Here is a 15,164-nt window from a genome sequence, read left to right as displayed (position 1 = left end):
ATTCGGCTATGTTTTGGTAACTTCAGAGCTTGAAGTTACCAAAACATTCTCCTCATTTTGTGCTTGGCTTTGATATAAAGATGCTTCATTTAGTGCAAATAAGAAGAAGAAGAAAAGAAAGAGAGAAATGAAGGAAATAAAAAAATATATTTTATAATTTTGGATTGATTTGACGATTATATCATTAGATTTAACATTTTTTTTGACAAATAGACTATTTAAGAGCACCATATATTAACGTTAGGGATCACGAGTGATATAAAAAAAAACTTAAGGATGCAATCTAATAGTTTAAACATCGGACGTTTTGTGATAAAAAAAGCCTTTTTCTTTTATTGCGCGTAAACTATTGAAATAGGCATCTAAAAAAATACAGGTGATAAAAAGAAAACTTTTAAAACGGCAATCTAGAAAAATGCAATTAAAGAAACAAATAAATAAAAAGTTTTTAAAGTGATTATAAAAAGGGAGTTTCACTAAAGCACCCAAAATGGGAGTTGAAATTATAAAAAAAACTCAACACTCAAAACACTTTATAAACACACCCAAAACCCATCATTATACACTCAAAACCTATTTATAAACATACCCAAAAAATATACAATTGTTGACTTTGTGGTTGATTTTGGGTGTATTTCTATGCTTAAATAGTATTTAAATTTTTTTATAAATACATATTTAGGATTAAATTTATTTATAAATTTATATTATAAAAAACCTCCGCGCATGCGAATAGGCTAATTCTCATGTAAATGTGACTTTTAACCCCAAAATTTACATACAACCATTAAAGTTGCTTTTAACTGCCCGTAGACACAAACTTTTCAAAAGAGGAAGAGACCAAACTTGGAAGTACGGCAGTTGAGTTCCTATTAAAAAATTTAAATCAGATAGAAAAACAGGTGTGCGGTTGAGAATGCAGGGGGGTGGGTAGGGCCGTCCGCAATGAATGCCGTTGTTTCAGTTCCTCGTTATTTCCCTTTCACACAAATTCAGTTTCTCTTCCATTTCTCCAAGTCTCTGCCATCAGTAAGTACTCACTGAAACAGTAAGCCTCACTGTAACAAGGAAGAAGAGCACATGTCAATCCCTATCACTATAAATAGAAACCGGGACCCACAATCGTCCCCCCATTTCACTCACTTGTCCAAATTTATTACTTCTTTTTTTTTTCTTTCTTTCTTCTGCACAAGCAAATTCCTAACCCCTTTTTTTTTTTCTCTCTCTCTCTCTCTTCTTAAGTCCTCCCCGGTTGGAGTTGGAGGAGACTTTTGGACTCCTTTTCTATCTCTATTATTTTTGTGTGTGGGAATTTTGAACTGTGGAGAGATATTGAGAGAAAATGGCAGAAGAGGGAGCCAGTGAAGTCAGTGGTGCTCCAATCCACCGTGTCCTTCTCATCTCCGCTGGTGCCAGTCACTCTGTTGCTCTTCTTTGTAAGCTAAGCTTCCTATCTCCTCCTCATTTCTCCTTTTCCTTTATTTATTTATTTTCTTTCTACTTGCCCTTTTACACTTTTCCTTATTCTTTGTTTGGCTGCTGGGAAAATAGTAAAACACCCATGATTCGATTCACAATCGCTACTCTCTCTGTGTTTGATAAGTCTCCTCCACCACCAATGACTTCATCTAACATATTCAAGTGTTTGCCATTTCTCTGTTTTCTTTTTGGAGAATTTTTTTTAAAAAAAGTAGAGCTATGTAGTTTCTTATGAAGCAAGTTAACAAAAACATGTTTGTTCCATTCTTTTAAACCCCCGGTTCGACTTGATCTTTGGAAATTTTGCTTCCTTATATGAATATATGCTAATATGGGTAAGCCTTGTGCAAACTTAAAGTTGTTTGTTACCCAAAAGAAAAAAAAACAAAGAAACAAGCAAATACCTCTGCTACATTCAACTTGGTGGTCTCAGCTGTGAAGCAGGACCAAGGTTGCATTGATCTGACCCTCCCAGACCTGCAATGGGGGTAGACACCATCCATTTTCTCATAGGCATATATGCCAACATCTGCTTCTTAGGCAATCTTAGCTTTACTCTGTAACGGCCTTAACTCTTTTAGGTTGATTACTTCAGATATACTTTGTTGCTACTTTGCTAGCTATTGCTGTTGTTCCTTTTATTTGGAAATATCGTTGAGGTCATCGTGCAAATCTAATATAGGCACATATTGAATGGGAGTGGGGACAATACTTATTCTGTTTGTAATGCACAGCTGAAAATGTTTTTTGCTCCTGGGGACGAGGAGAGGATGGGCAGTTAGGCCATGGTGACGCTGAAGATCGACTTTCACCTACACATTTGAGTGCATTGGATGGCCATGAAATAGTATCTGTTACTTGTGGAGCTGATCATACAATTGCTTATTCTGACTCACGTACACAAGCGTATAGTTGGGGATGGTTTGTTCTCTTCTTCCAACTTTTTTTTTAATGTTTTCTTTTTATGCTTGTCCTTTTTCAAAACTTGGTCATAGAGTGTCTTGTGAGAAATACAACTGTTATTACTAATTTGAAATTTTTTTGTTTTTTATTAATTCAAACACCATTAACCACAACATTTCATAGGCGCCAGTGCTCATACTCCCATTTCTGTTTGATTTCATTTTCTTTTATTCTTATCATATTTCTCAACTACTCATTTGAATCAGTTTGTTCATGATTAATTTAAATATAAGAACATATAGTATTAAGGCTGAATAAATCTTATGGAGCAGAGTGAGGCGTCAGTTGTGTACAAAAGTTTTATTGTTATTTATGCTGACTGGATGCATTTGTAATGAGGGCATCACCCTGTTAAGTGAATTATTATTGTTCAGTTCTTTTCTTGCTTTCTTGTAGCTTAATAAGTATCTAGTGTTTTGTTATTTTCCAGGGGTGATTTTGGGAGGTTGGGTCATGGTAATTCCAGTGACTTGTTTACACCTCAGCCAATAAAGGCATTATATGGTCTGAGGATAAGGCAAATTGCTTGTGGGGACAGCCACTGTTTGGCGGTGACGATGGAAGGTGAGGTGCAAAGGTTAGTTATGTTTTGTAAACTCTCTCTCTCTCTCTCTCACTCTCTCTCTCACACACACACACACACAATTCTATTGTTCGAATTGTAACTTGAGTTTGAAGTTACTATCTCGTTGAACTATCGACTCAACACCAAAGTGGCCACATGTTTTGCTATCAATATTCTCCTTTGTCCCGTTGCCCTTGTCTTTCCCACTCCTTTGAGCTGGGTAAAAGTCATCCAAGGGTTATACAAATACTAATCTAATGATTTGTTTTTGGTTGTTCAAGTTGGGGGCGGAATCAAAATGGTCAACTTGGTCTTGGCACCACAGAAGACTCTCTTGTGCCACAGAAGATTCAAGCGTTTCAGGTATTGTAGGTTATTTCTTTTGTTCTTTTTTTTATTCTTTACCTGAGACATTGGTGATCCCTGCCTATGTGTAGTTTAGTAATAATTAAAGCTTGAGTTCTTCAGTCTATATCATGAAGTCCCTAGATATTGTCTTAGATTTCATGATGGGGGAGGGGGACCTTGAATGATAATACATTATGCAGCCATATGGGTAATCATTCAGTTCTATGAGGATAGATATTGGAACCCGTAAAAGCTTTAGAGGCATCAGGTCAGAGAGATTTCAGTAACCAAAGTGTTGAACATCCAAAGACTACATTGTCAGCGTACCATACCAAACCTTATCCCTCCAAAGAAATTGGGAAAGCATAGAGAGCACCAATTGAGCCGAATCAGCCAGAACAGGGAGTAGAGATTGGTTCTTCTTAATGTTGATGTTCTTTTGAGCTCATTAAGCATATTACAATAAATATTGCACAAGCTAATGAACAACAAATCCCATTTGTCTTGTGGGTAAAAAAATTACTAATTGCCCAAATGATTGCCTACCTTTGTTGAAATAGTGGCTCAAATTAGTTTTCAAATGCATGGAGAATATCCGGGGACTGGTCGGTGGCAATGCGGTGACCGGATGGGCAGATGTGTTTGTGAAGCTTGTGGCACTCTGTACAAACTGGCCGGTCGGCCCTGTGGGATTAAGTTTCCTGTTTTGTAATTTGAGTCCTATTTATGTATGTTATAGGACTCCTTGTTCTATTGGCTTGGGTAAACCGTTCTAGTGGAACTAGGGTTGTTGTGCAATGCTTTGGATCGCCAAGTGATGATTGGTTTTTCTATTTTGTTTTTCTTTTTCTGTTGCTGTGTGTCTCAGAGTTGGTGATTCATAATGGTAGTGCGCTGTTCTTAATTTTCTTGCCTTGATTTTTTAGTTTGGCTCCATTCCTTTCTTAAGATATCGAATAACTGAATCCATTCAAATGTAACAGTTCTATTGGAATGATCCTGATCAAGGTTTGGCAATCCTTTGACACTGAAGATGCCTGGCCATCTGCTTTGACATTATCTTCTCTAGAGATCTATTGGATGTCCAGAAAGTTCAACTTTTCCACTAATTTCTTTGCCAACTATTGATTGGCTTCCATTTTCTCACCTTTTGTCACGTACTCGTCATTCATTTTCTGTCACATAATCGGTGCCTCATAGTGTGGCAGTTAATAGCCTAAAATTCTAGTCGGGTTTCGTATTCTAATTTTTTTTTGGTTTGGGGTTATGATCAGTGTTCTTGCATCTATCCCTCTTGGATTGGTCAAATTGTCAACATAAAGCTCCCATGAATTGATTTAGTTTTGATCACACGCTGTGGAACTTTGGGTCAGGTTACTTAATATGTTTGGGATGCATGAGTTATGCCAATAAGTTGGTATTCTTTGAAGGTTGTGGATGATATGGGTGTTGCGATTTTTAAGAAGACAAATACTCTTTGGAGTGTGCAGTTAGGCTAACTTTTGAACAATTTTAATTGAAAGAAACAACCAAAACATTTTAAACAAGGTGGAGAAGTAGATTTCTTATGGCCATGAGTTAGATTTTTGGCATTCTTATGTACATCATTGTTAAAGAACCTTAGTGACATTCCTTTCTTTGTAATCAATCTTTAGTGGTTAGGAGCTTTGATGGATGTCTTTACTGTCAATTTCTTATAATTCAACCTTGATGTTATTTCTAATAAACATTTATATTTCCTTGAAATGGTTTATGCAATGACTTTCTTGTATTTTGTTGCAGGGAATATCTGTCAAAATGGTTGCTGCTGGTGCTGAACATACTGCAGCTGTCACAGAAGATGGATCACTCTATGGATGGGGTTGGGGCCGATATGGAAACTTGGGCCTAGGTGACAGGAACGATCGCTTGGTTCCGGAGAAGGTTTCTATGGTTAATGTATGTCTAAGATCTGGTTTTGTTTACTTTATTTGATTTTAAGCCAGCGTCTATGCTATTAAGTATAGAGATGACTAAGAAACAAAATGATATTAACATAAAATAAGGTATAAACGGAATTTACATAAAGTTAATGAAGCCAATGTGCCATAGGACAATGTAAAAGCTCCCCTAAAAAGTATTCATATTTCAGAGATATGAATAAGAAATGAGATGAGATACATAGAACTAAAACTAAAAGAAAACTATGTAAAATTGTTTTTATTTTTTCCTCTTTGGTTTTGTTTAATGCATTGTTCTGTATACATTTTCTCCTCTCTCATTCACAACCATCATCTCTATTCTCTCTATTCTCCCATTTTCCTTCTCTATCTTCAAATAATAATAAAAACAAAAAACAAAAAAAACTAACCTAGCAGGCCCTGGCAATTCCAGTTTACCCCGCTCTATGACTCACTTAATGAAGTTCCCATGTGATGATTTTATTTTGTATCCTCACAGGTTGTAGTTGGAGGCTTTTCTTTTCAATTTTTTTTCTTCTAAACTCGTTATGTTACCGATTAAAAACTCCTTTCATCAAATCCTAGGTGTTCTTGACGATAGATTTATTATGAGCTGCTCTTCGTAAAGATTCTGTTATCTTTCAAATTCTACATTCTACTCGGTTCAAATCCCTCTACTGCCTTTGCTTTCTTGGTTGCATAAAAGATGAACTTGATACTTTTAAAAAATACAGAGTGAGAAGATGGTTATGGTTGCGTGTGGATGGCGGCACACAATATCTGTTTCCTCGTTGGGTCGATTATACACATATGGGTGGAGCAAATATGGTCAACTTGGACATGGGGATTTTGAGGATCACCTTGTTCCTCACAAGCTAGAAGCCTTGAGTAACAACTTTATTTGTGAGGTGATCTCTTAGCTTTTACAATCTAATGTAATCATTTCTTGATTTATTTTAAGATTTCAGCAACCTTGGTGCTAGTTTCCTGCCTTGTTATTTGTTATATTGATATTGCATTGTATTCTCATTCTTTTTGGGGTCTGTGGTTGTCTAGTATGGTATCAGAGCTTGACATTTATCATCTCCATTTCTCAACTATTTGTTGCTCTGTGTGTGTGTGTGTGTGTGTCTCTCTCTCTCTCTCTCTCTCTCTGTGCGGATGTTACTGTAAGTGAAGGGGATTTGTTAACTTGCTATAGGTTGTTGGCCCATTTCCTAACTGCTTAAGCTTTTGGTGTCCATTGATTTTCTAATAGTCAATCTAACAAACTAACTAGTATTAAAAACTATCCCATGAGACTTTAAAAGGAAAAGAAAAAACTGATGAAAAAATGTGGTCAGAGATGAATTCTGGTTTTGAATAATTTCAGATGAGTCATATTGTCGTCGTGTGCACGTTCATTTGAAGTATTGAATAGAATACTCAGACGTATGTATACTTTTTTCAGACACATGGTTGGCATGGACATGTATCAGTTTTTCCAAAGCGCATCTAGTCATTTAGTTGACATCTTTGCCCAATTACTGATTGTGCGATCTTGATATTGTCAGTAGTTAACATGTGATGCCTGCAAAAACTTTTTCCTTTAATTGCCTCTGAGATGTGCACATTCAGTGTTATCGTATGCCTGGGACAACTCATTAGAAAGCAGGATATAATTTTATTATATATGTTGACTCTGTTATCATTCCAAAAACAAAATTTTGTTGTAGTTGAAAGATGCACATATCATAATATGCAACAATGTTATAGGATCACACTGGGAGCTAAATGAACAAATATAGAATGAAGGCTAATGGAATGGTTTAGACAGCAAGACTTAGGTGGTTGAAAGTTAAATCTGAAGGATGCTGCTGTAAATTAAGACATTACCTCAGTATCGTAGTTTCTCCAGAAATAGATAACTAGTAAAGAGGTGATTAATAAAAAACTGTCCTGTGCTGCAGGGCAGGAGGTATAACTGTTCCCCATTGTGAAATCTTGAACCTTGATGGGATTCACTTCCATGTCCTTGTACCAAAACAAGAGACTTTGCCAGCCGAAGCTGGCATCTTCGTTAAAGATAATTGATTTTGTGAGGAAAAAAAAAACATTGGAATTGATTGCCCATAAATTCCTTCCTGCGAACCAAACTCCTTCAGGTTTTTGGTTAACATTTAACTGCTAAACTGGAACAACCAAATGTCAGAGTTAATTATTGATACAACCAAATAAGCTCCCCATCCGACAGTATCCCCTTCTTCTAGGATGTGTGGGGACCAGACTGCTCCACGACAGTGCCGAACCCATGCATCTCCAACTGTATGTCCCTGGGGTATCTGCGGGGGACGAGGGTCGCAATGTATTGGTTCTGCAACCATTGGTTGCCCATCATTCTTCTCCTTGCTAACTAAAGTAAAAACAAAGGCGAAAGCAGTAGACTCTGTGTGTGTGTGTGTGTGTGTGTGTGTGCGTGCACGCACTTGTACATAATTCTGACTGGATTAATTTCATTGAACTTATTTCAGGAAATATCTTTTTTCGTCTGCTAGATTATGCAGCGGATTACATTCAATTAACATATGAAGCATTTATTAGAGTAACTGGTGTTGGATAGATATTGACTTAGATATGATGGATGCAACTGTTTCTTTGTAGTCCTTTGTGTTAATCACTTCTTGCCTTGAATCTTACCAGACAGCTGGCGGTTGGAGGCATACTATGGCACTCACATCTGATGGAAAACTGTATGGCTGGGGTTGGAATAAGGTTGCTTGTCTTTGTTCCCTTAATTTCTACTTTTAACTAATTTTTCCTGGTTCATAAATAATTGTTTCTTAGATGAACATGGGCCTTGAAATACGTCTTATTGCACAATTTCTCTTTCCAAACATACACTCAAATTCCTATGACTTGGTAGATGTCTTTTTTACTTTCTTATGTAGGTCAATGGAAAACTTGTGCCTACCTTTTATTTTCTTTTTCACTTCATCTTCTTTAGCAAGTCTTGTTCCTCATTTCCCTTCTCATTAATTATTTACCTTTTTCCATTTTGTGTACAGTTTGGACAGGTTGGAGTTGGGGACAATATTGATCACTGTTCTCCTGTGCAAGTTAAATTTCCTCATGACCAGGCACATTCTTATTACTACTGTATCTCCCCAAATTAATTAAGATAGCCCATGATATTGATATACAGTTCTGTGGAGATTTTCTTCTTTTGAATCCTTACCTGGTAATTTTTTGATGGCTAACGGTAAGCATTTTGGATTTGCAGAAAGTAGTTCAAATAACATGTGGATGGAGACACACGCTTGCTGTTACTGAAAGACAAAATGTGTTCTCCTGGGGGAGGGGTACAAATGGACAGCTTGGGCATGGAGAATCAATTGACCGGTAATTTACATCTTGACATCTGAATGTTTCTGCACCAGGTATTGTTTCATACATGTTAGGATGAAAGATAATTTTCAATCCACATCCTACTAGTGTAAGCTTTTGGGAACAGTAGTAAATCAACAAACTTAACAAATGTGATGGCCATTGTGGTATTTTTCTCTGATACTTGCATAAGATGTTCCAGGTCTGTGAGTTTTGCAGATGTTGGGATAACTTGTAGGTTCCTGAATCCCCACATACAGCATCCAAAAATTGGTTTTTAAATCATGAAATACAGATTCTTAAGCAAAACTGTTGGTCAACTTCAGCTCAGGGATACTATGTTGTCAATGACAAGAAGAGTATAAAAACCTTAAGATTCTTGAAATTTATATAGGAGAGTCAAATGATGAAACTTTTTTTTCTTTAGGACTTGTAAGATTATCATTATCATTAAATCAAATCAACAATACACTCAGAAGAGTTGTGATACGATAGGGAGTGGCAAAATGTAGAACTACTTGTTGACAGGCTTCAGATTTGTGATATTGTCCTTAATGTAGGCTGATTACTAGGCTCTTAGCTTAATTGAAGGCTGTTAGCTTTTTAAAGGTTGATTTATAGAGCTGATTGCTTGGGGAGTTTATATGTTGGAATTCTATTTAACCAGTGTATACTTTTCATTTGTGTGATAATACATTGATTCTCTTATTCTCATCTAAACCTATCCTCAACAAATATCAATTCTGTGTATGAATAGGGTAGTTATGGAAATAACAGACATATGGAGAAGTGTTCAAGTTATTAACTCATGAATAGTGGGCCGCTGGTCTGTCTCTCTGAAATCTAACACTTAAAGTTACTCATTCAATAATCCTTCAATGCTTGATTACTTATTCCAGGCAGAATCTAGGATCAGTCTGTATTGTAGTATTAGTCTCGGCTAGTGCTTGTTGCCATCTGATTCTGGTAATTGTTATGCATTTTTGTATCCTTTCTTAGATAGATCAAAATAAACATGGAGACCAATATCAATCCAACGATGCATAGCTTGCGTACTTTGGGGTTCTTGCTCTACATTAAAATTGCTCTTTCCTGTAGTCATGTCTTGCACCCGTCAGTCTATGAATAACTGGGTGTACCATGGGAGGTTCATCCAGGTTGAATTATGCAATTTTGCATGTCAACTTTCATCTTTGGCATTATCTCTTATGTCAACTTTCATTTTTTAAGTCTCAAAACTGATGATGTATATTTTGGACTGAAGGAATGTTCCAACAATTATAGAGTCTTTGAGTGTTGATGGATCTACCAGGCTACAGATAGAATCTTCAAAAGTTGATCCAGCAACAGGTGCTGTCCTCCCTTCATTGCATGCCTACGTCATCCTCACTTGAAAATTCTCCTATGTTCTTATGATGTGAAAAACCTGTTATTGATACTGTCAGATCTTTGAATTCATTCTTCTGCTTCCCTTGAACAGGGAAAACTTGGGTGTCACCATCAGAGAGATATGCTGTTGTTCCAGATGAAACTGTAAGTTTGTGTCCCATAAATGTTCAACATCCAAGTGAATAAAAAAGATACATAGTTGAGGGCATACTGAGAAACAGATTCCCATAGGTGACTTAGGCAATTAGAGAAAGAAAAGGGAAAAAAAACATGTTCTCATGTGCACAATTGCATCTTTTTCCACTTTTTGACACATGTAAGTAATAAATCAAGGTCAAGTGTTGAAGTCATCACCTCTGACCTCCCATCCATGGAAATATAAAAATAAGAAGCATGTGATCAATAAAAAAGGAATGCCAATCATAGAAGTTCACCTTGCTTGAATTCCTAAGGGCATGTTTTGTTCTACATTCAAAAACAGTTTTCTCTGTTTAATTTCGTGAAAACAAACCGAAAATATCAAAATATGTTTTCACTCTTCAATTCAGAAATCATACAACTATTAAACAACTGGAAACTTCCAATTGAATAGTTTGAACACTGTATTTAAAATAGTTTTTGAAATCTCAGTCAAACACACCATTAGAATGCAATTATTATATCTGTCACATGTTTTCTCAACTAATAATACTTGTAATCTTCTTGAAGAAATGGTTTCTTTTGTTCTGTTTTCTTCTATATTCTTTTAGTCTGGTGAAGTGGACTTTGATAACTGTTTACGGTTAAAAGCTTGAGAACAGAAGTTAACAACAAAGAGGTAATTGGCTTGATTGATTCTGCAGGTCCGAGGGCAAACATCTGCGTCAGTCAAGGGTAATGGGAATGATGTAAGTGTTCCAGAGTCCGACGTGAAACGCATACGGTTTTGATCATCTTTGGGATGTCCTAGTATTTAAGAAACAAGGATGACAGGTCCTCCTGGCTTCCAAACTTCCTGGAATGTTCTATGTGAACCAAATGAAGCCATTACTGACACATGCCTTCATCTCTCATGCTTGGAAATCATTGTGCCGTTGGAAACACAATGCATGTAAACGGAATACCAAACCCTTGTTGGTTTAACAGTTTTTGTTTGAAGGCAATGGTGATTTGTTTCCGCTGGAATTGCTTTCCACATACAGGACACATCAACCGTAGTTCTTATTTTGCCGGGGGGAACTTGTACTGCATTTCCCTATGCATTTAGATGTTTCTGAGGTCTGCATATGAGAAATGTAGGGTTTCCTATTTTGTCCAGTAGGTCTAGACGCATGTCAAGATGTGACAATAATAACAAGAATATTGACTCACTGCCTTTTAAGTTTCAAGCCCACAACATTAGAACGGTGCTGCTATGCTATGGGATCTGTATCATGGATGCAATTTTGCCCAGATGCATTGTTAAGAGTATGTGAGCATTTAGGCTTGGCCATGGCCATGCGTTCATCCATTTAGTGCCATGGTGCCATTTTAATTTAATTTAATTTAAATTTTTTTTTTAAATGTGTAACAAAAAGGGTTACAAAACGAATCTTCTAGGACAAGAGTTCCCTAGGATGTCATTGGTGCCATTGAGAAGGGACAGTCGGCTTGGGCTATATGGCTTTGTATTGGGGTCATTTTTAGACTCCTGAGAGTGTTGACTCCTATGTTGCACGTTTAGAAACATGCGGAATATGATACAATAAGCATAATGTGCCATGCTACAGCACAAACAAGTGAAAATTCCGAATTTGACAAATAAATATTGGCCTTGATCAATAATAAACAATATAATTACCATTAAAGCTAAAACAGACATGGTGAAGATGAAATTCTTGCAATTCAGAGAAATAAGTCATTTAAATAATAGAGTTTTATTATAGTTGCCCTTCATTTATAGTTAAAATCTTGTAGCGCTCTTGACCAAAAAACATGAGTGCTGCTAACGAACCCTAAAATTAATTAAGTACACCCTACTACCAAAGTATTTATTGAATTACTAATTTGCTCTAATATAAAATGACTAAAAATGATATATTGAATTGTGAAACAAATAATTTAATAAGTACACTATATTCAACATTTCCTGTCTAAATGCTTGAAAATGAATCTTGAAATCAAGGTAAGATGATATGATATTTACTGAGCTTTTACAAAATCGCTCTCGTCAATCCTCTCCTCTCCTCTCTAGCCATATTAAGGAATGTTTTTTTCTTTTGCTTCTCATTTTTACAACTAATATTCAATCTTGCAGGAAGGATGCATGTTTCTATTATAAACTACGTGAAGGCTATATTAAGTCAATGGCTATAAACTCATGGTATAAACCCAGGGCATTGAGAATTGGGGCTGAGTGCCGCCCTTGGCTGTACTCCTTCGTTTATAATGGATTTGGCAGATGCAATAATAGAAGCCGCACCACTGGCAACAACCAAGCCCATAACCTAGACATGGTAACCATTAACATGTAAATCCTCGACCTACAATCTCCCCAGCACAAAACCAGGCAAAGCATTCCAAACCAAACAGGACAGCAATCCCGGCATCCTCCACCCTCAGCTCCTGCCTGTTCTTCCACAGTTGTTTGACATAATCAACCTCAGCAGCTTTGGTGGGTTAAGCAGCAAGTTTGGCAGCAAGGTGGGTTTGGTGTTTGTGATAAAGTGTATTAGGGTGTACCAGGAGTATTTTTGATAGTTAAATAGGGTGTACTTAATTAATTTCACATTTTGATTAAAAATATATGGTGTACTTAGATCATAGGATGTACTCAGTTAATTTTAGGGTTCATTTAGCATCACTAAAAAATATATATCTTTGTAGCGCTGCAGTGGACTTGATGCCATAAGGATGAGTCGAGCTCTAACTTACGAATGTGTATGAGTTTCTAGCATTATACCCAAAACACTTGAAAGAGTTTTGAGCTTTGGGCCATTTCCAACTCAAATGAGGCTAAACCCAAATTTTTCCCTTTTAAAACAAAACTATTCATGTATTGTTCGGATTTAAACAATTTCTTCCTCCACCCCTGCGTTGGTGGCTTTATTAAATTGTTTAAGAATTGTTTAACTCCTTTTTTGTTGTTAATTTTTCTTGATATTATTTTTATGTAAACCTTCGTGATATAATTTTTTGAACATTTTTTAACCTTAAAAAATTGAAATTTCAAAACATAATATAATTTCACTTAACATGAAAATGAGTACAACAACATTAAATTAAAATGCATACAACAACTAAAATCCTAAATAAAATTTAGCCCACCTTATTTGCTATGGCAGGTTTTTAGCCCCATGACATGGGTTGGAGATGGATTTGGACTAAAAACCCGAAATTTGGCTTTTACCCCATTGGGTTGGAGATTACATTGAAATTGGAATGTTCCCCGCTAGAAGAAGTTAGCTCATTCCTCGCCAAATACGGGGGACATGTTACCATGTATCCAAACAGAAAAGTAGAAGTAGAAGCATAGCATTCAGATTGCCAAAGACCTTTTTGGGGAAGTAAAAAACAATAGTAGTTGGGGATGCCTAGTCCATCATACTATAGTGGCCTTACATACAGTTAGGGAATGCTTTAATAATGTTCAATAGCTCATTGGGATGTAATGGCAAGATCACCATTTGAATCAATATTTGCTTAGTTTTATCATGAGAAGCTTTTGATGTGTGAACTAAAAATCCACAAATTTAGCAACACGGAATGTTCGCATGAAATAACTTTTCCTTTGGTTGTGCTTGGGATTTAAGAGCTTTGTAATGGGTAAGGTTATGAGCATGGTGGCTTTGGTGGGTTAAAAAGGTAGTATGAAAGAAGATGAGAGAAGTTTGGATTTTACATGAATGTGCTTCCAGAACCTCCAAAATTGTTCCTTTGTGGCTTGAAAGGTTTTGAGAATGAATCAAAGACCTAGCGTAAGTGGTACATGTGTGCCTCTCTTACCCCACTCCCCCCTCTTATCCTGTGTCCAAACTAAGTTCTCTCTTCCTCTTTACAAATTCTCAATTTATAAGGATTTGAGGTTACATAAATTAGATATATTCTTGAAATTCCCCCTAGTCAAATCCTAATTAGTTTCCACTTATAGGAATCTTCTAACCTCTTTCTTCTCCCTACATTCTCATCTAAGATCAAAAGTGAAAGTACTTGGACTTAGTGATTCGTAGGGACCCAAATAAAGAGGGAAGTCAGAGATTCCTCTAACTTCCAAGGGTTGAATCTCCCAGGTTTTATTTTCCTAGCAAAGTCCATTCTATTTTCTTCCATTCCTTTTCTCAAGGTTGTAAAATGGTGAGGTTTGAACTAGGCATAAGATTAAATAATCATACTTGGTTATTTGTATGCCCTTATTGTTTGAGTTTTGGCTAGTTCGTAAGGAGCTATCAAGAGATGTTGCCAAAAAGGGTTTGTATGTAAACAACTGTCAAAAGGAAGTGCCACCATGGCTTTTTTCTCTCATGCCTACCCATATGACTGGACTCAACAAGAATGGGCTTGGGTTTTGGTGCTTCTGAGCACCCAAAACCTCTGTTAATTTTAGAGTGTCCAATGGTCCTTCTAAATCCATATACTACACCACAACCCTTTCCTCAAGTCCTGTGAATTTGTGTGCCTTGGACCACTTGAGCTTGTTGGATGGTTTGGCACAAAGTGAAGCTGCTAGTGACAAGACTGGCCCTAGAATTCCCCCTTGGAAATTGAGAGGAGTCCTATGCTAAAATATGAGAACTATGAGAGAATATTTGTTTGTGGGAATTTTTTGTGTATTCTTCTTCTTCTCTTTGTATGAGGTCATAATTATAGTACAACGGAATTTTAATGAGTAAGTAAATAATAAATTCCTATTTCTATTTACAGTAGGAAATCAGGAATTAAAGTAAATCAAATATAATTATAATGGGAATCCTTGGTGTGTAAAGAAAGAAAGTCAATGGTCCACAAATCACGCCAACACTCCCCCTCACGTTGGTGCATAGATGTCACCAATACCCAACTAGTCAGTGAATTGTGGAACACTTTACTGGAAATTGCCTCTGTCAAAATATCTGCCAATTGATTCTTAAACTTTACGAAAGGAAACTATATCACTTTAGCTT

The 15,164-nt window shown here is 36.5% G+C and overlaps 1 protein-coding gene across 2 annotated transcripts; it reads left to right on the top strand.

Annotated features, from left to right (window-relative positions):
• The first annotated feature begins 1,014 nt into the window (after positions 1-1,014).
• On the top strand, positions 1,015-11,536 carry UVR8 (Regulator of chromosome condensation (RCC1) family protein). Of its 2 annotated transcripts, XM_008229301.3 has the most exons (12): positions 1,015-1,436; positions 2,214-2,400; positions 2,873-3,019; positions 3,289-3,370; positions 5,138-5,293; positions 6,030-6,203; positions 7,975-8,046; positions 8,340-8,411; positions 8,555-8,673; positions 9,923-10,008; positions 10,139-10,191; positions 10,890-11,536. In XM_008229301.3, exons 1-12 carry the CDS (start codon positions 1,343-1,345, stop codon positions 10,974-10,976), a joined length of 1,329 nt encoding a protein of 442 aa, XP_008227523.2. In that variant the 5' UTR covers positions 1,015-1,342; the 3' UTR covers positions 10,977-11,536. The 2 variants fall into 2 exon arrangements, 1 of the variants encoding a protein (XP_008227523.2); XR_016125176.1 differs by lacking the exon at positions 10,890-11,536 and having other exon boundaries at positions 1,027-1,436; positions 8,555-8,711; positions 10,139-10,192.
• The last annotated feature ends 3,628 nt before the right edge of the window (positions 11,537-15,164 follow it).

The sequence above is a fragment of the Prunus mume genome, linkage group LG3 (genome assembly GCF_029339155.1).
Source record: "Prunus mume cultivar Tortuosa linkage group LG3, ASM2933915v1, whole genome shotgun sequence".
Lineage (NCBI taxonomy): Eukaryota > Viridiplantae > Streptophyta > Magnoliopsida > Rosales > Rosaceae > Prunus > Prunus mume.
The sequence above is the reverse complement of the archived record's forward strand: the minus strand, read 5'-3'. Positions and strand labels throughout refer to the sequence as shown.

Excerpts from the sequence above, each read along its gene's own strand:
- UVR8 (XM_008229301.3), top strand. The coding sequence starts at position 1,343 with ATGGCAGAAGAGGGAGCCAGTGAAGTCAGTGGTGCTCCAATCCACCGT. Across the intron at positions 1,437-2,213 it reads TCACTCTGTTGCTCTTCTTT|CTGAAAATGTTTTTTGCTCC; the intron begins GTAAGCTAAGCT and ends TGTAATGCACAG. Across the intron at positions 2,401-2,872 it reads CAAGCGTATAGTTGGGGATG|GGGTGATTTTGGGAGGTTGG; the intron begins GTTTGTTCTCTT and ends GTTATTTTCCAG.